Genomic DNA, 24,109 nt, shown 5'->3' with positions numbered 1-24,109 from the left:
AATGTACAAAATTTAAATTTAATGTTAATTAACCTATTTATTATCGTTTTTATTCTGCTTGTAATTCATTGTGTGTGGCAAAATAATAAAATAAAATAAAATAAATGAAAAATCAATTGGTGTCATTCTGTTTACTGATATTCTGTATTCTTTGTTTAAGTATTCAAATAAAGTACTTCTCTTTTCTTGATAAGCAGGGCACAGAGTTAAAAAGTACATTTCATCTTCTACGTCTTTTTTACAGATAGGACAGATCCTCTCTTCCGGTTTCTTATAAGGTCTTACATACCGACCTGTCTCTATCGCGAATTTGTGATTACTTAGACGGAGTTTAGTTAGAGTTATCCGGTGTCGGATGTTGGTGACCTGACGGAGATAATCTTCACATCTATAATTTTCTATTGTTTTAAATTTTCGGAAGGTTCTTAGTTTGTTCTTTTGGTTGGCGTCTTTTCTTACGTCATTGTTTACGTCACTTAACCATCTTTGTAATTCGATGTCTTTCAGTCTTTGTTTGATAATGTTCAAGATTCCTATGTCATTTTCATGTGCTTTTGTCCAGAGGTATCCCAGCCCTATATATGGACAGGCGGGTTACCCCACCTAAGCGGGTTACCTCACCTACCTCGGGTCCCCCACCTCCATGTAAACAGGCCCTAAATGACATAAAGCTCTTAGAAATTCAGACCATAATGGCTAATTCTGCACCCTCATCCGTTTCTCCTCTTTGTTTCAGTCGCGGCTGTTCTGAAGATTTGGGGGGGCGGGGGGGGGAGGATCGGGTGAGTGACACGAGGTAAATTGGGCTGTTCACGTGACAAACCGGCCACAATTTTCCATTGTCTACACTAGTACATTTTTACGTCATTTTTTTGGTCTAAAGAGAGAAGAAAATTTTTACGACAAAATCGAGTGTTTTAAAGTCTACGTAAGTGTCTTGTAAGTCTGGCACGCGTCACAGAAAACCAAAAAAAAAAAATTGGCCATTATCACTTCATGAGGTGGCCGATTCCATGATCTTGCTGCAGGAGAGATCTCTCAGTTATTTTAAAGATCGTTTCCTTCCCCAATTAAGTCAGAAACTGAAAGGAACTATGGCACCAAGGGATATTTCCCACCTTAATAACCTCAGACCTCCTCTACTTACCCGGCGGATGGAAGCAACAGGGGATATTTTCCACCTTAATAATCTCCGACCTCCTCTACTTACCCGGCGGATAGAAGCACCAAGGGGTATGAAAGTTGTCATACGAGTTGTCGTAACAGCATCCTCTATTCAGACAGTCCTTCTTTGTTATGTGCAGATCATGTGCGCAATCGATGCGCTCAGACGGGGCAGTGCGGCACATACCATATACGAGTTCTATAAAGGAAGAAGGTGTTCTAGTGAAATAACTTAAGACGAAAAGCAGAAATGAAAACTGTTCGACGCGCAAAAGAAACGTGCGCCTTTTTTGTTTAGTAGGGGACCATCTATAAACAGAATGACACAAAACTATCACACCTTTATTGGAATAACCTTGAGCTTGGATATCTGATTTTTTGTTCGTTTTTCTTTACCACATATTTTTTCAGTTCCTTTGCTGGAAGGAGTGGGGCATTGTAGGGCTTTAATTACCCACAGAACCGTGCTGAAGCAATAAATATGAAGAGACGTATTCATCAGACAAAGCTTCTGTTATGAAGTCTTTCACATGAGCTCTCTCACGCAAGTTTAAACGGTTTAAAATTCTACGCAAAACACTTCATTTCCTTCATAGATCCTTAATCGATCAGATGTTGACAAAACTATCTAATAGCTCAGTGTACAGGATTAAAATCTGTTGCTGCTGTTGAATTATTGTTGCTATTTTATGAGTTTAATTGAATTCGGAGCCAACCAGTCATCCTTATATCTGAAATAGGGTCAGGATTTAAAGAACCGGGCGGCACACCCCCCACCAAAATTTATTTTATTTTTTTTTCCTTTTCTCGTGGACTCTAGATAAAAAATTTGGCCTTTCCGTTAGCTTTTCAGTAATAAATCTCTTGTAATAAAAGGTAGTTCTAACTTCAGTGTGACAATTCAAATGAAAGCTACTGAGCAGTTTTTTTTATTGTATTGTACAAGGTACCTCTAACTTTTGAGTCTGTTAATGGCATCCTAGAGAATGACTCATGAAATGAAAACTGCTAAGCAGCGCTTTAAGTGAGGAAGTCCAATCATCATTTTACCGTTGTTTCTTTTTCGTTCCTTTTTTTTTGCGCATTTACAGAGATTTACCTTTTCGTTTTCTATCTGCTACCTTTAATACTACTAATTAAAAGAAGTGGACTCCAATAAACTCATTACCCGGGCCTGCTGTCGAGAAGTAGCAGTATGGTTTGTTTGGATAACTGCTGTCCCAGCAGCATTCTTTTTGTTTGCACGTTGTTTCATCAATTGGAAACCATCCACAGTCTTTGCGGATTGAAGGGTCGACATTACAGCTCCCTGATACGATGAAACAGATCAAATACTATTAACAAGAAATCGGCGTCAGTCTTTTGAGACCAAGAGAACATTTATGTTCTCTTTGTGTATATTTACTTGGGTTAGATCTGTACACCAAAAATGCGGTTGAAATCCTTTTTTGAAGACTCGAAAATTTATGTAGACCCTGCAGGGGGATAAGTGACTTATCCCCCTTGTATATTTATACATAATACCCTCGCATTTTAATTAGCTGTTCATTAGCCCCGCTCTTCCCTTCAAACAATCAAAGCCGCACCCTGCTTTTCAGACAGTTGATTCGGGGGTTATGTAATATATTCCCCCCGAAAAGAACAAAGGAATCCGAGCTTATGTAAAAATAAGTGTATTTAAGGGAGCTTAAGCAAAAACAACGGCGGCGGTAAGGAGAACAGCAAAAAGCAGTAGGTTTAGAGCAGCAAAACGGCTTCACTTGCCTCATACTTAATTATACACTTCTTTGCCGTCGTTGCACGACTGCAACGTTAAAGGTCCTAATTTCACGTTTTATGGAGGATTTAACACCAGACAAAGATTTTCGTATTCTTTTTCCTGAACTTAGATACAGTCCTCTAGAATTTAACTTCCCCAAAATCCGCAACATTTTATCAATTAAACGAGATGAAATAAAAGCAATGAAGTTTTAAATAGCGCGAATTCACTTTCCAAGTGACGTTTTCGCTCCCGTCGCCGTCGCAGTTGCTTAAGCTCCAGAGAGGTTATAATAAGCAAAGCCTTGATGATTCTCGCTATCATGCCAAACCCGAATCTAATGGACCGGGGATGCAAGGTTTTATCCTCCAGGCACCTGACACATGAGATGTAGCTTAACCAAAATCCATAAGGAAACAAACACTAAATTAAGATCCATCTGAAGATAATCTGAATACCATACCGTGTTGAAAACTTGTTCTCTGAATCTCAATGTGAAAGCTCCGTCTTGAAACTCGGCCGAATATTTTACTGTGAAAAGATTGCTTTACCTTCATATACGATTAATAATAACATCTCAGTGAAGGATAGACAGTTGTCAAAAAAAAAAAACCATTAGGAAAGACAGTTACAAGGCTACTTTCAAACAATATTTTAAAATCATGAGAGTTTCTGCCAACTGGGCGTTTTGACTGTCGAACGACCTCTTAGAGACAGTGCACGTGGAGTACATTAGGGAAGATTGCATGGATATTTCTTTAACCGGAAATTTAAAATTTTGCACTTCATCTATCGTTAAATATCAGCTAAACGTGGCCAGAAATCGAAAGCAACATGGCGGACGGTCATGCGCGCTGCGCTGTATACCAGCTAAAGCTATTCGTTTATGATACAAACTAATGGAGAAGGTGGCTTATGTTAAATATGTTCAGAGTGTGCCATCAAGGAATTGACTGTCGGCAAAACTGCGCTTTTGAAACTGAGGAATAAATATAACATACAGCAATTATCAACTAAAATTGGGATTTGCTTCATAATAAGCTTAAATGAAAAACAGCTAATTCGCGCAGTACTGAAAAAATAGCAAGTACAAGGCTGGTGAAAAGAAATATACTAGTAGATTAATGTTGTTTTTATCTAATGTCTTATTTTCATGCAAATGTGAATGTCTTTTTCTTGACAACGTTTTGAAAACTCACGCAAAGTACGTTTATTTCAGAAAAAAAAACACAATATGTCGCATGATGAATGCTTCTCATCCGCGATTCTTTGAAATAATAGTTAATGGCTACTTTCTGCAGCACAAGCTAAAAACCAATACAGTTCCTATACAACCCATTTTATTAACTTTTTGGAAGATCGTGCAGCATAAATGATTCATTTACCATTAGAATGCCGTTATTAGATTTACATTCTTTGACCGAGATCCGTTGTTCATCAAGAAGACTGCAGAATACAGAATGCAGTCACCGAGGAGATGTTTTAGGTAGATCAGTATTTAACCTAGCTAGTATTCCACATAATCGTTCGAGAAATTTATAAAAACATCTTAAATTTATATAAGTATTTGTCAACTAAACTGTTCATTTATGGTAAAAGTTAAACTAACTGAGCTAAAGGCGGCTATAATAACAGTGGTAAAGACTGAATGTTTCAAACAGGTACAATCGGCAAAATTGTGCTCTCAAAAGAGAGTATCAGCATATTAGGAGTTTCATACTATCTGCAAAATAGAAGATTCGCTTTAGAATGAGCTCAATAAAAGTCAGCTAAGGCATATAATAAAAAAATACGAGTATAAGCTGATGAAAGCTACATACCTATGTGACTATATACGTCTAACGTCTAATTTTTATGCAAATGTGTTTGTCTCAACTCTTTCAAAACTCACGCAAGGTACGTTTATTGTAGAAAAAAAGAAGTTTTTAGACTGACTCAAGTTTTATGATATTTCGACAGGTCGTGCAAAGCAGCAAGTTGGACCATTTAACAGCATTCTCATCATTAGATATGTAACTGACGTGCATATTCATGAGGATGAACCAATGAGTAACGGCCCTTTCGCCAATTTTGCTCATGCATCGTACACTGTAAACCAGAAAGATTTGTTTTAGCCCTAAGAATTGGGCCATTTCGGTGAGTAAAATACAGTTCTATTTTTGAGTTTAATTTGGCTCCCTCGAATCAGGGCCAATACAGTCCAATTAGCTAGGGCTGATTTGGTCCCAAGGGCTGAAATGGGCCCCAGCGTGGGCTGGAATAGCCTTTTGATTGAGCTTTTTTGGCAAGGGAGCAACGGATGGCGCAGTGGTGAGAGCGCTCGCCTCCCACTAATGTGGCCCGGCTTCAAATCCCGGCGTCAACGCCATATGTGGGTTGAATTTGTTGTTGGTTCTCTCCTTTGTTCAGAGAGATTTTTCTCCGGGTACTTCGGTTTTCCCCTCTCCGCAAGAACCAGCATGTCCAATTCAAATTCGACCAAGAATCAGGTAGACGAAGAACCACTTTGTGGATGTGCTACCTCCAAATCATTATTTATTTATTCAAATTGTGCTCAAATGGATCCAGGACCGGCTGAATCAGACTTTGGCCTGCAGGGCCGAATTGACACTTTGGGACTGAAAGAGATCTTTTTAAATTTTCAGTGTATTTATTGATTTTATAAGGTCCTGTTAAGCTACAACACTTAAGCATATTTCTACAGTTTTAGCGCTCTAAAAATGCAGCATAGTTTTAGTTCCATTATTATCACCGCGTTTTTGAAGTAAGGACGTTCTTCCGATAAAATCACGTAACCCTGGATACCACTGTTTACCAAGGTTACTGCGGGTTGAAGTCTTGAGTGTGTAGGTGATAGCACACACGGAAAAAAGAAATTACAAGGGCCTCCTCGGGGCTCAATGTTCCCTCGTTTCCTTTAATAATTTCAAGTTTCTCCATTATTCGCCAATGTGATGTAACATGTTCCCGAGAGGTATTTTGTAAAGTTTCCGAGCATGTAATCGCAGAGACCTGTTTCAAACCGAGAAGGACTGGGTGCGTGCACTTATATTATGAGATTATCATCACCAGAAAGACCACGCAGGGCTTTACAAAATCCCCTCAATTTGTGATGCGTTCTTAAATAAGGCAAATATTGAAAAATATAAGGCTGTCACTCAGAAACGCGAAAATTTACAACACAGGAGCCCGTAGCAACAGGAGCATCCATGCAACGACTGTTTTCAGTAAAATATAATAATTTCCCTCTACTATTTTATCTATTATTTTATCAATATCTTTTTGTCTATATAATAAAAAGAACATTACACGGCGGCTTGAAGTGCGCTCTTTCCTAAAATATTGTTTTGCCACTCGAAAATAAAATTCATATCTTCGCGCCACCGTGTAATATCCTCTATATTTTTTACCAATATTTCGGAAGGCACGGCCTTCCTTCTTCAGGGTGTTACATACAGACACCCTGAAGACCAACACAACACAACGCCCTTAACTTATATATGCCTTACGATTTTCTGGATTTTTCACAATATATACTTTCCCCAGGTTGGGCTATTTCTCCAAAAAAAAAAAAGGAAATCCAAAATTTTCGGATTCAAAAATGTGAAGGAGAGAGGAATCAGAAAAATTCTCACTTTCGAAATACTTTAAATTGCATCTAGAATTTTAGGGAAAATAAAACTGAAGCCTTGTAAATTCGAAAAGTCTCAAATGCAAGTTCCCCTAGGATGACTGAACAGGTACAAAATTTATGGCGCAGCTTAGAATGCATTTCTAGAGTTCTAAAGTACTTGTCGCTTATCACGGTTCTTAGTTAATTTTAGAGATTTTGAATCCGGCTTGTTTGATTATTGGACCATTAAACACCAAACTTGAGGATTTAGTAAAGCTCATTGTGGTCTTTCAGGTCCATATACAGGTTCGAACTCAGTCCCTCTCGGTTTGAAACAATGCAATGCCCCCCAGAAGACACATGGTATTACGTGATTCTGTGGGTGTTAGGAGTTCTGGGTCAGGGCTAAAATCAGAGTGCGCGGATATTTTTTCATCAGAGCCTGATCTCTGGTTGTTACGCCATACTGACGAGCCCCAAAGAGGGCGAAACAACTGTCTATGGCTACAATCCCGCTCTGTTTTGAGTTCTTTCGGTGTCGTGTTGATGTCTTGCAGAGTTAATTTTCACGTAGTACGATCAGCATTGCAGTATTCTGCTTGCAGAATTTAATATGTCTAATTTACTCAGTGTCTCCAAACTTTGCAAGAATATAGACAAAAATACCACAACTGCTATGAAGAAGAATATCTGGAAGACAAGACATTCCTTCATAACCTGAAGCCGTGACGAGCCAAAATGTTTTGAAGACGAGAACCTTACATAGAGGTAAGAATGTTTTGACGTTGAAAATGTTCTGAATGACTTCAACGCTAACTTGAACCCCAAGTATAAGGTTCGGGATCGCGTTAGGGTTAGTGTTAGAGTTGACGATAGGGTACTTTAGGTCCGCTAGGGTTGGGGTTTAAGGCTATGGTTAAGGGCTAAACAAAAAAAAACGCGCCACCACCGAGGAGTTGGTGAAAGTCTAGGAAATATCGGTCTCGTTTTCGTCGCCGATGCTAGCACTTGATCTACACTGAATATTCAGTTTTCAACGAGTCCATACACATGTTTTTTTATTTACTTTTGAATTTTATTTATACTGCCCATTACTTTTTATATTTTCATTGCCTTGTTTCTTAACTTCCATTTTGAAGATAGACACCCCGATTTGCTTCTGAGAAATAGTTCCAAGAAGATTTGGAGTTGGTTTCTGAAAAAAAAAAATACACAATCATAACAATGATTATAACAAACACGTCTTTTCCGACAAAGCACAATCAAGCTTTGACAACGAACTTTTAACTTTTCCTCCTGTTTAAAGCTAAATTTTTTAAAGCAGATAGCTAGGGCTGAAATATTTTGTCTCAGCAGGCTCTTCAAGATTATGGCAATTTAATATGTAATGACTCTAATATGGCTGTCGGATCCCGAAACATTCTGATGGGGAGTTTTAGTCAATAGTCAACAAGAATGACCCTTACATTATGAAAAATAACTATATATTACATGTATATAACGAGTTGATTTCAGAATGCTCAGTACCAAAACAAGAGCGTGATTATTAATATAATAGGACGGGTATAAATCAACTGTCGCCTTGACTTGGCCTTTTATTACTATTTAGTTTCGCACTACTCAACTAGATTAGCACTCATCAGATACACTGATTTCAAATACACATGCCACCGCGCGTTGGATTGTGTTTATTCATATCCTAAGTTTCTATTCCCCTTTTTTTTGATATTATCAATTTCCAACAGTTGCATGTGTATTTGAAATCAGTGTTACGTTGTAAAGCCGCATTTGGCAATTTTATCTGATGAGTGCTACTCTAGTTGAGTTGTACGAAACTAAATAGTTATAAAATGCCAAGTCAAGTCTACAGTCGAATTACCCGTCCTACTATATGTATATATAAATATATTAATTTTGTTTTGCATAATGAAATAATAAAATAAACAAAAGATCCCCGGGAGAGGGCTTTTTGTTCGACCATTGGTCGCTAAAGCCTGATTTAGTAATGTGGAAAAACATCTTAAAAGAATAAAGGCACTTAAAATAATTGTTTACCTCTTAAATTAACGTCCAAATCCCTTATAACAGCAAACCTTTCCCTCGCTGCATAATCCGTACGAAAAATTCGGTTCCTTTACTGGATCACACACGTATTTGCATAATCCACCGCCATATTGAATATGACAATACTCTTGCTGCTCCTCTTAATGTTGGACAAGAGTTTTGGCATCACCATAGAGTATATTGGAAAAAAAAAAAGAAGAAGAAAAAGGCAATGAGGATTGAAATAGCCTGCGTAGCCGGCGGGATCGTTTTATAGCGCAAGCAAAGTTTTGGCAGAGTAGACGTTTAATATTGTTTTGGCAAGTTTATGACAGGACAAGAAATTATCATCAGCCACCCCTTCAACTTACCGGGTGGATAGAAGCACCAGGGAGCTTTACCGTCATCAAAGGAGTCGTCGTAACAGCATCCTTTTCCCAAACATTCCTCCTTTGTTACTCCCACATGTCCACAATCTGTGCGGTCAGACGGGGCAGTGCGGCACATACCGTATGGGATATCTGTACCAGGAAAGATTGTTGAAGTTAGGTTAAAAGAGCTTGGGAAGACAGAAAGTGTAACTGTTCGACTCGCAAAAAGTTGTTTTCTTGATGGCCGGCGTACCATCTTAACAGAAGGACTCGAAACTATCAGACCTTTAGTTAAACAAAGCATTAGTTTCAATGGGAATTTCAAAAATAAAATAGCTTACCCGGGAAGCGGGGTAATCCCTATTTTGGCCTATATGGGGAGACTCAACTCGAGAGAGGTACCTTTGGCTTTTTCAGGATTTATAATGTATATTTAGGCCAGTGTGTAGGTGGATTTCACGAGTCAAAGTATATGAAAATGAAGGGAAATTTAACATTTAGTTATGTTAACGCGGCTTTTAACTAAAATTCTTCCAACAGAGGAACCGATGGCATTTAATTTATTGAACGCTACATGGGAAAGAAGACACCCTAAAGTAAGTATGTATATGAGGTATCATTTGTCAAATGGAAGTTATACACTATGGAAAAAGAGGTACAAAAGGGTGTCCCTGATTAGTAGGCTAATAAAGTTTTTCATTCATTCACCTTCCGGTCTAAAATGGTATACAGGGGCGGATCCAGGATTTTTCTTAGGAGGGGGTGCACCACTAACTGATTGAAGACGTAAAAAATTTTAAAAGCGAATACGAAGAAGAGAGCTTTTGACTAGGAAATAACATAATGTGAACTGCTGAGAATACATACCAAACGATAGAGCAGGTTTTGTATGTCTGTCAAGCGACTGCACAGTGTTAATTAGAAAGCGGCCGCAGGTCATCCCAGGGGGGGGGGGGTGCGCACCCCCTGCACCCTCCCCCTGGATCCGCCCCTGGTATATAAAGCGGCAAGAGGGTTGGATTTCAGAGCGGAGCCTCTATCGCGTAAACCTTTGCCGAGTAGCCACCCAAGGGACTAGCCATCGTCTGATGTTAGCCGTATGTTTTTCCTCACCATTTAGTTTTCCAATTCGTTTGCTGGGCCTTGCAGGCGGAGCCGGCCATATCCAAACAATAGGCAGATTTACTAAAGACAACGCAACCTCAAAAGAGAAAGCGAAAGCGCGCAGAAAGGATTGAACGCTACGCCCGGTGCTCTTTTGTTCTGTAGCTTCCCGCCGTGAGTCTGTCATTGGCCAATTCAGTTTTTAGATCTGTCTGCGCCGTCACCACTGTCGTCGCATTGTATTTGTTCAAGTCTGGCTAATATTTGGAAGGAGACTTATTCATCTGACAAAGTCTTGCATCTCAACAACAGCACAAGCTAAGGATGGTGCCTAAATTAATTGATTTATTGTATAGCTGTCATCTCACTTTCTGCAACCTATACTCTTTCCCGAAGCCCTTGACGTAGCAACAAGCCATCCTTGACTCCCGGCCTTGACTCCGCTTTCCAACAACAACGAAAAATTCACAAGTTTCTTCAACGATCTATCTTTAGACCCGGCGCCTAAATTCTCAAGAAGCTGAATACTCACGCCCAAAGTCTTTGATATAACACCAAGGCGTGCTTTGATCATCAGTTTCGGCCCAACAACATGTTCTCTTTTCACACGTTTTTTGATCGATCTCCTTCCACCCACAATCTTTTTTAGGCTTGGGCCCAGTCATACATGATGGCACTGTAGGTAAATTAACAACAAACTTGACAATGAGGTGTATAATATAATATGATATAACAAAAATTGACAAATTCGGTTTGTAAAGGGTAATGCTAGGCTGAGAAAACAGGCGACATTTCGCGACGCTACCACTGGTTTCCCCGCGAAGTTTATGGAATTTCTGCACTCGTTCATCAGACGTCATTTCACGCGGGAACCATTGCTGGGGTCGCCAAATGACGGCTGCTTTCTCATGCTAGGGCTATGCCTTAGGCAGCTTTTAATGTGCTTTTCCTGAAGACACCATCATATCGATCTAGTTTCTTTCTAGTTACTGCAGTGTCTGCGGATGAAAGGCTGTGCTACAGTGTGACCAATCGAATCAAATGAAGCCTTACTCAGAGCAGTGCTCTCCTGGTGGTACTGTTTATTATGCTATACAGGGTGGTTCTAACTTTTGAGTCTGTGGATGAAAAAGGCTGTACTACAGTCGGATCATTCAAATAAAAGCTACTGAGCAAAACATTCCTGGTACTTCAGTTTTATTATGCTCTGCAAGGCGGTTCTTTTTTTTTGAATCTGTAGATGGAATCCTAAAGTGTGGGGCCATCAAACGAAAGCTGCTAAGCAGCGCTTTCCTGTAGTATTGTTTATTTATATCCCCTACAGGTTGGTTTTCTTAGTCCTAATGAAAACTATTGCAAAGTACCTTCCTTTGGTACTGACTCATCCTGCTAACTTTTGATTTAATCCGTGGCCATTATGAAATGAAAGCTCCGATTTTCTCCTTTCGCCGAATGCGACCGACTCTCGCGTATTAACTCCCAAGGTGCGTTAGTGTAAAGGAAGTAACATTTGCTTGGTGGCAATAAATATGAATTATGAGACGTATCGAGTCAGTTGCTACTGAGTAAAACCTTAACATGCCTTCTGATGAGAAGTAGCAGTAATTTATAAAGCGTCGGAAGTTTACTCATCAGTGCATTGTTTGTTGACTTTGATTGACGCATTCATACTGCGATTTACTGAGGATGGGTCGCATTTTCGTTTTGTCTCTAGTCATGCAGTCTGTTACCCTTTTGAGTACGGTTGATTAGTAAACTCACTTACCTACGCCATCTGTTGTGAAGTAACAATATGGGCTCCATTCAATACTGCTGTCCCAGCAGCAACCTTTTGACTTGCACGTAGCTTCATCGATTCCAATCCATCCACAGTCAACGCGGTAGATAGGTTTAACATCACAGCTTCCTGGAATAATGAAACAGATCAAATGCCATAAAAGCTGGAGAAAAGCAGGATCAGTCTGTGTATATCTCTACAAAATATATATATTTAGCCAAGGCCAATAGCGAAACTCTCGAGGGATCTTTTAAGAAATGTCTTTCTCAAGTAACTCAACTTTTGCCGTTAAGCAGAATTCCACATTAAAAAAATGGACCTTAGCCGGCGATCAATTAAAAACCAAAAACTGGTCAGCTGGTCAAATACGTCAACTTTATGAGTTGTATACCTGAGACCGCTATACTTTCATGTGACACTGGTCAGTGGATACCCTTTTTGACATCTGTCACTTGACCATAGCATGGATGTCCAATACCAAGTTGTAACACAAAAAGTATATGTCTTGGAACTTTTCACATCCTCTAAGTGGACGTACGTACGTACGTGCGGACGATTTTGTCGGAACCAAAATTTCTAAGATGCATAGAAAACCAAATTTTCTCGCTAATGGTTCTCTGCTGCGAGCGCTTTACGTGTGCAAGAGCCGCTCGGCCATTAGAAGAGTAAATTGGGTCAGACTTGCAGTCAAATGTTTTAAAGAGGCAACAGTGAATGAAGTGGAGCTGAGTTACTATAAGACCCCCTTGGTACGTATCCTGCGGGGCCGGAGGATGGGAGTGGCCGGGGAGCGCTTTCATTCAGTTTTCATTCTGCGTTGACTTAGACCTGGTTCAAGGAAAAGAAATACACGTGTGAACTAACTTAACGCAGATGCAAACGCAAGAGTAAGCGCCGAGGCAAGAAATGGTAAAATGTTCACTTCCTTGCATATCCATTTGCGCAGTGTGAGTTAGTGTGTTCGTGCATTGCACAAGAGTGAGCGGCCCAACGCAACGCAAACGCAAATGCCATCACGGCTCAGTGAAAAAGTCTTGGGCTGTGCCTGCGTATCTGTCATCCTGGCGTTTGCGTTGAAAGTATGGGTGTCGTTTGTATCTGCATTTGTACTTACTTGCGTTTGCACTTGCAACGCAAGGCGTGAACCAGGCCTACATGTTTATTGGTTGCATCTCTACACAACTCCATACTTATTGCGATTCAATTATTAGAATTAATGACTATAATAGGACTGACACATCGAATGGACCTATACAAAGGACTATACATAGATTGCTGTGTGGTGAATAGCAGCCTTTGGTGAGTTTCCCTGGTATTTTGAAATCTCTCCTCACCCGAATTCTTTAGGAACTATATGGTGCAAAGAGAAGAGAATATGTAATACATTATATTATACTCTGCATTAGAAGGATTTAGTCAGTTTACCCCTCTCGCTGTTCTCTCCCGTCACGACTGCTGTACCAACAAGTAAAACGACAAGCATAACTATTTTTTCTTCCATTCTATGCTGCAGAGGAAAGAAAGAAGAAATGTGAAAATACCCGGCCCTGCAGTTCCTTGATCAAGGAGTATAATGATATTAATTCCTTAAGCACTGTGTTTTCTAAATGGTGCCACTCGACGCGTAAGGTTTTAAAGGCCGAACTGTGGTATATCTTAAAACAAGGCTGAACCTTTTTTAACCAAAACAAAAAACCCAAAACATAATAAGGAAAATATACTATTCCGGATGGTGATGGTGAAGTTTAAATATTTTAAATTATGTCGCGTTTTCAACCTTTTGCCATGCAATTGTCTACTTTTGTACGCTATCCCAAAGTTTCCAGACCAGTCTTGCTGCACTAGCTTGTATAAAAATTAACAGTGCGATAGCCTGTGAACGATCTGAGTTTACTTTTTCGTGAAATTTTGCCACTTTCGCCACGTGCACATGACTTAAGGTAACAATATTTACAGCTACACAAACCAAGGGGAACTGAACCGCATAAGCGAGATGGCGAGAGCTTGTATATTTGAAAAATTGATGTATCTCGTGAACATACTGCAGAAAGATCATCTGAATACCATACCGTGTTGAAAACTTGTTCACTGAATCTCAGGGTAAAAGCTCCGTCTTGAAACTCGGCCGTATATCCTACGGTGAAAAGATTGCTTTACCTTTAAACACGCTTAATAATAACATCTCAGTGAAGGATAGACAGTTGTCAAAAAAACCCATTAGGAAAGACAGTTACAAGGCTACTTTCAAACAATAATTTAAAATCATTAGAGCAGTTCTGCCAACTCGGCGTTTTGACTGTCGAACGACCACTTAGAGACAGTGCACATGGATTACATTAGGGAAGATTGCATGGATATTTCTTTAACAGAAAATTTGAAGTTTTGCACTTTATCTATCGTTAAATGCCAGAAATCGAATACAACATGGAAGACGGTCATGCGCGCTGCGCTGTATATCAGCTAAAGCTATTCGTTTATGATACAAACAAATGGAGAAGGTGGCTTATAGTTAGAGTTAAATATGTTTAGAGCGCCACCAAGGAATCGACTATCGGCAAAACTGCGCTTTTGAAACTGAGGAATTAATATAACATACAGCAATTTTCAGGGGATTTTCTTTATAAGAATAAGCCCAAATAAAAAACAGCTAATTCGCGCGGTACTGAAAAAATTACAAGTACAAGGCTGAAATACTAGAAGATTAGTACTTAGAAATACTATTAAATTAATGTTTTTATTTTTATCTAATGTCTTATTTTCATGCAAATGCATATGTCTTTGTCTTGATAACTTTTTGAAAGCTCACGCACAAAGTACGTTTATTTTAGACAAAAAAAACACAACATGTCGCATGATGAATGCTTCTTCTTTATAGTTAAATTTAAAAGCTAAAGGCGACTATAATTACAATGGTAAAGACTGAATGTTTCAAACACTGGCACTATCGGCAAAATTGTGCTCTACAACTGGCGAGTATCATAGGAGTTTCATACTATCTGCAAAATAGAGGATTCGGTTTGATGAGCTCAATAAAAATCAGCTAAGGCATATAATGAAAAAATACGAGTTTAAGCTGATGAAATATACATACCTATGTGACTGTATATATGTCTAACGACTAATTTTTATGCAAATGTATTTGTCTCAACGCTTTCAAAACTCACGCAAAGTACGTTTATTTTAGAAAACAAAAGAAGTTTTTAAACTCACTCGTATGCCATATGAGTCAGTTTAAAAACTTCTTTTGTTTTCTAAAATAAACGGATAGATCGTGCAAAACAGCAAATTGTGCCATTTAACAAAAGCCTCATTATAAGATATAAAACTGACGTGCATTCAGGGATCCGTTTTTAGTAGACAAAAGACATCAAAATGCCACAGACATCAAATATACAGTCCACTCTCTCTTAACGGACACCTCTATAAGACGGACACCTCTGTAAAACGGACACCTAGAGTCGGTCCCTGCCTTTCTTTACTCCCTTTATTTGACTCTCTATAAGACGGACACCTCTCTAAGACGGACACTTAGTGCCGGTCCCAAAGGTGTCCGTCTTAGAGAGAGTTGACTGTACCCACCATGAGGATGAACCAATGAGTAAAGCGGCACTGCTTACTTGCCCTAGGGCATTGGTCATTATTTACAACGGCCCTATATAACCAATTTTTGCTCGTGCATCGTATTTATTGTTTTCTATATACTTTGAAAATAAAAAAGTTCCTATTAAGCTGCAACACTTAAGCATATTTGTGCAGTTTTTGCTCTTTAAAAAACTAGTATAGTTGTAAGTTCCATTTTTATCACCGAGTATTTGGTCTAAGGTAAGGACGTTCTTCCACTAAGATTACGGTAACCCTGGATACCACCGTTACCACGGTTAACGCGGGTTAAAGGTTGCAGTGTGCATACGTGATATGGCCGTCGGATCGCAACACATTCAGCTGGGTAGTTTAAGATGCATTTGGTACGTTCTTCATAGTCACCATCCCAGAATGCCCCATTCCCTAAAAAACAATAATAAAATTAAGAAAAAAATTCCCTGGAGAGGACTTTTTGATTGTGATGTTTGGTTGCTGAAGCCTTTTTTTTAGTAATTTGGCAGAACATCTTCAAAGATTAAAGGCACTTAAAAGCAATTTTTTACCTATAAAAAACACCCGAATCCTCTCACCCGTTCCTTCAGATTGTGAGCGAGCTCGCTGCATAATCCGCTGGATGGATCACATACTTATTTGCACAATCCACCAACATGGAAAAGGTCAAGACAAAAAACAAACAAACAACTTTACTGGCTTCCTCGAACAAATATTAGGAAATTAATATTTTATGATTTACAAAGTGACCGGGCCAGTTCTGATTTTTGGTAAGCACCCTCAGACAACTAACAAATAAATTAAATCAAAGGAAAGAAATGCATGGTGTGACTTACAAACACAGGGGTATGTTTGTACCTTTAGCTCGTAGCCCTAGCATACGGAAGCTATACGTTGCAAGAAAATGAGAGAGGTATGGTACCTAGAGTCTGAAAATCCCGGAAGCACTTCCGGTTTTAATATGTCTCTCGCATTGATAGTCTCTCTTGCCGATCACACCTGACTTGTTTGGTACAAAACATGAGGATTCCAAGAGCAAAAGACAGATTATAGAAATGGAGAAAGGACAACGCAATCAAAAGAAATCGACAAGCGGTCGCAGAAGAAGGTAAATAATATCGAAAAATTTCCTCAGCGACGAGAAGTAACCAGGGAAGTGAACTGGACCCAGCGAAATTTCCCTGTATAATTATATATGTGAAGTATAAAGGCATATAAAGACTGATGTCCATGGAAATAACATACTTATAAAAATAATTAAATAAATATATAACATTATATAAATAGTTGTAGTTTCTTAAATCTGATAACTAAATATATTTAGTTATAATAATTAAATGCAGCCGACGAGTTCTGGTTAAAATTTAAAAGAGAAAAGTATCTGCTTTGATTGACTTACAGTTTCTTAGCTTTCTTGGGAAATCAGAAAAAAATTGTTCATTAGTTTGCAGTAAACTATGCCACTGTAGTCGTTTTTTAATACAAGAAATACAATTCATTGAATCATTGTTGAAAACTGATGAGTGTCACGCCATTAAGTACTGTCTAATAAGAATAAAACTCTTTTCAAATTTTAAAAAAATAAGGAGATGACTAGAAGATATAAACATGAACGAATTCTTCCAAGATTTGTGTGTTTGTGGCTTTTAATGCTAGCTTCATTCGGAAAAATCTTTCACCCTATCTCATAGAGTTAAAGAGACATCTGAATCAATATGCAATGATTCATTTCACGTCACGCAAGCTTGAAGTTAATGAAGATCGCAAGATAAAGCGGATCTGCCTTTGTTTGGCTATCTGAGCTTGCAGGATGGACCCATCTTGCCGGCCCGCTCTCGATTTTTCATGGTCAGTGACGCATAGACCGTAAACTTAGGATTACAAGCCCGTCCCGGGAGGGAGGGGGGGGGGGATTGGGGTACTTGGGTTAATTGCTGGGTATGTGCCGGTGGTCTGACAGAGCCCCTACCCCATCATAGTCTATTCTGTGACCAATTATAGACCCCACCTTGTTCACTTTCGGGCAAATATGTGATTTTCGCGATCCCAACCAGAGTCACTTCTTATTTATGTATCTACCTTATCAAGGCCTTTAAATAGGTCAACCTAAAATGAATTGACCCATTTTTTTAATAAATTGAATGAAGAACAGTTTACTTTTGACCTACAGTACAAATATTCTGGTACGCTTGCTAACCGTAAATATGAACAACTTCAGTTCTTACCCCAAAAATCCGAAAATGTGCGACCTCATTCCAGTAACTCTATTGAAAACGCGACCCCATTATAGTCAATACAGTCGTGAAAATGCTAGCCTGCGAGCAGGCTCTCCTATTTGGGCGAGTGAAGCGAGTCTCGCGAGAACGCGCGAGTGAGCGGCGAAGCCGCGAGGGGCCGGGGAGGCTCACTTCGCCTACCCAAATAGGAGAGCTTGCTCGCAGGCTATGAAAATGCGACCCCATCCAGCGGCACATCCCCATTAGCCTCTTATATGGAAGTGCCCCTCCCCCCGAGGTTATAGGCCTCTCCCGGATATAAGTCCCTCTACAGCTTGTAATAAATTCTATTTTTTATAACGTTTTAAAGTGTCGTGACTTGCGTCTTGATTTGCGTTACATGTTTGTAACTTACATTTTTATCTGGGATTAGTTTTTGAACTGTGAACAATCTTTGCCTCAACTTGGCTGAAATTTTAGTTACTGACGGAATTGTCTGTTTTTTCTTTTCCACTCCACAAATTCCCGGACAAATGCAGGACTACATACGGATACGATGACCTGAAAAGCAACGTTGATGAAGAAGTTCGCGAGCAATTTGTCCCCGTTCCCAAGCATCTGATTGGAAGTGTAATCGGCAAGAAAGGCAGCACGATTAAACCAATCAAAATGCAGTCAGGGGCAAGGATAACAACTCAAGATCAAGCTGACGCAGGTCAGCATGTTGGATTTATGGTCTGCGGCACTCAAGAACAAATAAATTGCGCAGTGAAGCTTATAAATGAAAAACTGGTAAGAGTTTAGGTACATCTGTAGGACCTGGCACAGGTCTTTCCCCTCTTCTTGCCTTCATTCCAAGTCGCCCTTGTAAGGAAATCCGGAATTCCGGAACCCGGGAAATTTTTGCTTGTGGAATCTGCAGTCCTGGGCTTTGGAATTCGGAATACGGAATAGAGCTCTAGGGATCCGGAATCCCACTAACAATTGGAATCCTGAATCCAAGCCGGATTCCGGAACCCGGGAAATTTTTTGTTTGTGGAATCCGGAATCCTGGGCTTTTGGAATCCGGAATAGAGCTCAAGGGATCTGGAATCCCATTGGCGATTGATCCTGACTCCAAGTTCCACTCACAAAGATCTGGAATCTATTACCTGGAATCTAGAATCCAAGATTGCCTTGTCACCTTCATTTCAAGTGCTTGACTTGATGCTGTACTTCCCTTAACTCCAAGTCCCATAAAATTTCACGGCAAAAATTACGATAATATACTTTTAAGATTAATCTTGTTAGCCGGAGTGCCACAATGTCTTTAGATTCTTGTACATACTAATGTGTTTTTGCGTCAGCTTCTCATACTGGGTCGGGAGACTCTTCAGCGAGCACATTTTCATGTGAATGCTTAAGATTCTCTTTATCACAAGGAAAAGCCGCCTTTCAGAAAACGCTACCTGCACAGACTTTGAAAGATAGGCCGTTCACACTGCCTATATTTTAAGGGATCGTCGAGCGGGCGTATGAAAATAATTTGATTTATTTATTTATTGATTGATTCAGCCAGTGGGGAAGAAGACGACCACTGGCAGACGCCATGCCTCCCCCGGTCAACTAGTGAATATTCCAAGCCAGTTTCAGAGGGTAGTAAATGGTCCGGGGGGAGACAATCTTCGAAACGTTAGCACTGTAAGTGGGGCAGAGGTAACGGCAGTGGATGCTGGTCGTAAACTTTACGTCACAGGTGATAACAAGAAAGTACAACATGCTGAGTACCTATTACGAAGCAAAGTGGTGAGCTAACATATTTTTTTTATCTGATTATCAAGTTAAGTTTACTCAAGAGAGGCTCTTGGTTTACTGAATTGCAAATGACATCAGTAAAAGTGTTTCTGTCAAACACTTGTGCTTAGCTTGCCATGTTTTCATTTCAAAATTGCCTAAGTTCCTGTTGTTTACGGGTCTTTTTTTCAGTGACGTTTCATTACCGTGGCCGTTGTCGGATCGTAAGGTCCCTACCGGCCTAGTCCCTATCCGTTCTCGGCTCGTTCAATCCTGGACTCTATTGTGAGCTGTGACGTCACCGAGAGAGACTCGCCCAACATTTTTACCGGGGCCAGAGAGAACGCTTAGGGAATAGCCTGGTTCCAACTTCGATACACTTTTACTAGTGAAGATCGAGTAGGACAATTATTAGCTCTTGTGCACATTCTAATGAAAGAGATTGATTTATTAATTGATGAGATAAATTATTCATACTAAAAATGAGTTAAATAATTAATTAATCTCGATCAGAAGGCAGGTCCCGTAACAACTGATTGTTCCGGCTCCAAGGGCGGATTTAGGAGGGGTACAAACTTGTGTTCATTGGTGAAACTATTTTACAGCCAGACATTTCCAGCCATTTCGCTAGTACACCGTGTATTATTTTCCAGTAAATCTAGTTAGTTAATAATTTATCAGCCAGAGAGTTTAATATATCGTTTAGCAGCGCAGTGTATAATACAGATCACCATAAATTAACGGTCCATGCTAAAATTTTTCACTTTTCTAATTTTCAGGCCGCTTACCGATTCAAAGCCCAAAGAATATGCGTCTACATTGATGAACGCAATCTTCCTGAAGATGGTGAACTGAAACTTTCTTTAGTGGAAGGAAACGCACGTGCGGTATTGCCCAGGGCGCAATTGCAGTATCGACTAAAGCCTGCCTATGGATACGAACTGCCTTGTCAGGTTTGAAAACTCCGCTCCTTGCAAAGAAAATAACACACCATTTACAGGTTGCTCTTACGTTTTTGCTATCGGAAGTAAAAGCCTAGGACAGGTGCCGATTACCCAGCTCCAGTCCAGTCCAGTCTTACGAAAGGGGCGAGGGGGTTCTTCTTTCGAAATGTAAATTGCAGAATTTGATACCTATTCACAGTCTATTGAAGACGTCGAAAAGCTTTTAATTTGTGAAGGAAATGATCGGATAACCTAATGGGATCCTGAAATAGTAGCGAAAAGGCACACAGGTATTGCTTAGGGCCAAGAAGAAAGGAAGAAGAAATAAGCTCTTAGCCTTTATCTTGTTTTCTGTTTTTTAATGGTATCACTTAGGGGCCAAATAAAACTTTAGACATGCCTAAATTTGTTTCCTTTGACTTCGTTTGACTTTGACCGTAACACGGTTTTCACTAAAGATCGCTAACCCTCAGTTTCTTTGGCAAGAGATAGGTGGTATGTATCAAGTCTTCTTTTCCAACTGCAGGGAGCGAGTAAGCTAAACCAAGAATCGAGCTATGATGATAGCTTAAAGGAAAGGGCTCTGTTATCTCTTCAAGAGATTAAAAAGGAAATCGATGCAAGAAGCTTTCACAAGGCGGATATGTGGTGCCATTTCGGAACGGTCATCATCCGTGACCCTGATGAAGGTGCGTACGTTAGTGTACTGTAATAAACTTCTTTTAAGAAGGTCCTTCTTGTAGGTATTGAAATTCAATTCACTGTTTATTCAATGTAAGAGAATTCAGATTCCGGAATCCTGGCCGTTTAGTATCCGGAATATAGCTCATGAAACCCGGAATCCAAATTCCACTGACAAAGAATTCGGAATCCAGCATTTGGAATCCCCGGCGTGGAATCCAGGATCCAGGGCATTCCTGGATTCCCTGACATGGGTCGCGAAAGAAATTTACAGAAACTGTGTGATAAACGTGCCGTTGCCGTCCATGCACGTTAATCTATTTTATTTTTTTGATTTTATCATGGCGGCTATCTTGCATTCTGAGCCTATATAAACCATCAAATAATATGTCCTCTGTTTGTGTGCCTATATTAACTGTCCGAAGGGTTTCTTCTCTTTACAGCGGATGTAGAGAATACTTGGAGCATTGATGAAATTCTGAAGAAGGTTCAGTCAACTTCCACAAGACGCAACGAGTGGCGAGTAGCATTTAAAGAAGGCGTAGAGATCAGTGAGAGAGTGATACAAGACACATTTGGTCAACAGGATGAACAAGATTATATCGCAAGATATGATTTATCATATTTAACGCCACGGAGTCAGCCAATAAGATGCAAAGTAAGGAAACAAATTAAACGTTTTTTTCTTTTGGTATATTCGCCACTTGTCCGACACTCTTCTATTCTCTTTGACAGAGATAAATCTATCGAAGAGTAATGATTTTACTCAGTAACAGTTCGGTTACATATGAGAACTAACCCCGCTATGCACAAATCTTCGTAATCATGAGTTGGGTCAGCTCTTGACTTTTAATGGATCTTAACAACGCCTCGATCTGTGCCGTATGATTCTCATTTGTGAGATTTCTGATGTTGTTCGACGTAGAAACGTTTTTCTTTACGTCACCTTGACTATGTTTAATTTCTGACCTCCTGCTGCGTTAGGTTTGGGTGGCAAGAATGGGAATTGGGAAGAAGCTAGACGAAATACCAATACCTTTTAGCGACGTAAAGAACATTGTAGAAGAGTTGTGTTTTGAAGACGAATTAACTAGATCAAGATGTCGAGGATGGCTTGTTTTGCAATCCAAAAAGTTTCTTCAAGCTGACATCATATTTCCTGGATGCAATATCGATTGCAGAGTCAGCATACGAGCATTAACAGGTGATCAAGTTTTTGTCGGTTCCTTAATCCCTTTTAGTAAAATCCAACTAGTGGTCAAGGACAGTAAGAGATACAGATTGATATTTGAAAAAAATAATAATGATAGTGATAATAAGCAACAAAGCTTGATTCATATGCAGGGATGGACACGGAATTGTGTACGACTACGAGGTGAAAATTTTTCTTTCTCTTTCTAAACTTGAGTGCGGTCCCAAAAATTCAACTCCAGAGAAATTCGCTTACTTTGACCTTTTCAGTGAAATTCAATGAATGCGACTACGTTTCAGAAAACACGAATTCATTTTAAAAGTGACGTTTTCGCTGCCGTCGCCGTCGCCGTCGTTGCTAAAGCTCCCTACTGTCTTTTGCGAAACGTTTCAATCAGCTGGAGGCATAGTACTGTGTGAAGTAATCTTGAGGAGCGATCATAGGTGTAATATTTCTAAAAGAGAGAATGAGCGAACCCATTCTCTCTTCTTATCTGTGACAATAAGCTATGGAGCTTAAAGTGCATGACTAGACTACCCCGGCTCATTCATGTTTTCCAATCATCTTTGATTATTCACAGAGGATGCTTTTCTCGAGGCAAACGGTGTACACGAAAGAGAAGCAACTACTCTTTTGTCACAATATCTTTCCAAATTAAAATTCACTGATGCACAAGGACTGGTACTTCCGCGTGAAAAGTTACCCCAGGGGTATCTTTTTAACCATAGGCGGTGCTCGAAACGAACCCGATACACTCCACGTCCAGGATTCTCTATGATTGTCTCCAGAGAAGTCACTTGGATCAGTGACGGCAACAAGGAGGAAACAAGAAATACTGTAAGGATAACCTTTAGTTATTTTTTGAAGGATAGTTTGTTCCCCGTTGAGTTAGGCTTGTTGATTAAGTCATTTCAAGTCAAGTCGACATTAAAAACAAAAAAGTGAATAGCTGGATAGGATTTTTTTGCATCCGTTCACAAAGCCTCGAAACCATAAGCGAATCGGCTTACATTTTTGCTCACTAAGGTTACAAAATGTGTCTTTCAGACTGATATTCATTTACACTGTGACGAATGGGATGAAGCACTAAGTGGTGAAGACTGGGAACCCGAAATGATCGTGGCAAAACTCCCTGAATTTCTTAATTTTGTTCGAGACGTACAAGACTTTATTTCCTTTAATCACAAGTGATCCAACAAGCCCTTGCAAAGCGTTAATGGCATGGGTGACCAAAGGGGTGGTTCCTGCGTAGCTGGCGGGTCTACTGCGTGGGTGCTATTGCATTTTGGCGGCGAAGCCACGAGAAGATTGGGAACGAGTCATTCATAGCCTGCGTAGCTGGTGGGATTACTGGGCGAGTGCTATTGTATTTTGGCGGCGAAGCCGCGAGAGGATTGTGAGCAAGTCATTCATAGCCTGCGTCAGCGGCTGGTGGATTAACTGGGCAAGTCCTGTTGTATTTTGGCGGCGAAGCCGCGAGAAGCAACAAGCTAGAAAGTCGTTCAAAGCCTGTTTAGCTGGTGGGATTACTGGGCGAATTTTGGCGGCGGAGATGCGAGAAGATTGGGAGCAAGTCGGCAAAGAATTAAATTTTATTTAAGGGGAGGGGTACGGAAAGATCCCCAGTCCCTCTACCTGGATCCCACCAATGAGAATAGACTTGCGAAGGTTAGTGGTTGCAAAGCAGACGTCAAAGTAAGATAAACCGGTGTACATGTATAGACTATAACATTACTTCAACACTAATTTGACCATAACATGGATTAAAAATTAGTCTCCCTCATGCTTTCAATACAACAAATCCTGCGAAATGCCGGCTTTAATTAAATAGTTGAACACCTTTTGCTGTCATATGCCTTTTGTTCTTTATTGTTGTTC

The 24,109-nt window shown here is 39.9% G+C and overlaps 2 protein-coding genes across 2 annotated transcripts; one reads left to right on the top strand and one right to left on the bottom strand.

Moving 5' to 3' along the window:
• Positions 1–7,577: 7,577 nt before the first annotated feature.
• Positions 7,578–14,079, bottom strand: LOC140953959 (uncharacterized). Its single transcript, XM_073403343.1, has 7 exons — positions 13,901–14,079; positions 13,257–13,338; positions 11,820–11,960; positions 10,587–10,730; positions 8,951–9,100; positions 8,592–8,739; positions 7,578–7,731 (listed from the first exon to the last, which is right to left on the bottom strand). The coding sequence occupies exons 2-6, from the start codon at positions 13,330–13,332 to the stop codon at positions 8,600–8,602; spliced, it is 651 nt and encodes a 216-aa protein (XP_073259444.1). The 5' UTR covers positions 13,333–13,338; positions 13,901–14,079; the 3' UTR covers positions 7,578–7,731; positions 8,592–8,599.
• A 2,401-nt stretch (positions 14,080–16,480) lies between these two features.
• Positions 16,481–23,603, top strand: LOC140953882 (uncharacterized). Its single transcript, XM_073403259.1, has 9 exons — positions 16,481–16,533; positions 18,181–18,433; positions 19,190–19,426; positions 20,194–20,367; positions 20,885–21,047; positions 21,483–21,697; positions 22,024–22,243; positions 22,812–23,068; positions 23,279–23,603. Exons 1-9 carry the CDS (start codon positions 16,481–16,483, stop codon positions 23,420–23,422), a joined length of 1,716 nt encoding a protein of 571 aa, XP_073259360.1. The 3' UTR covers positions 23,423–23,603.
• Positions 23,604–24,109: the final 506 nt, after the last annotated feature.

Source organism: Porites lutea, chromosome 12 (assembly GCF_958299795.1).
Source record: "Porites lutea chromosome 12, jaPorLute2.1, whole genome shotgun sequence".
NCBI classification, from domain to species: Eukaryota; Metazoa; Cnidaria; class Anthozoa; order Scleractinia; family Poritidae; genus Porites; species Porites lutea.
The sequence above is the reverse complement of the archived record's forward strand: the minus strand, read 5'-3'. Positions and strand labels throughout refer to the sequence as shown.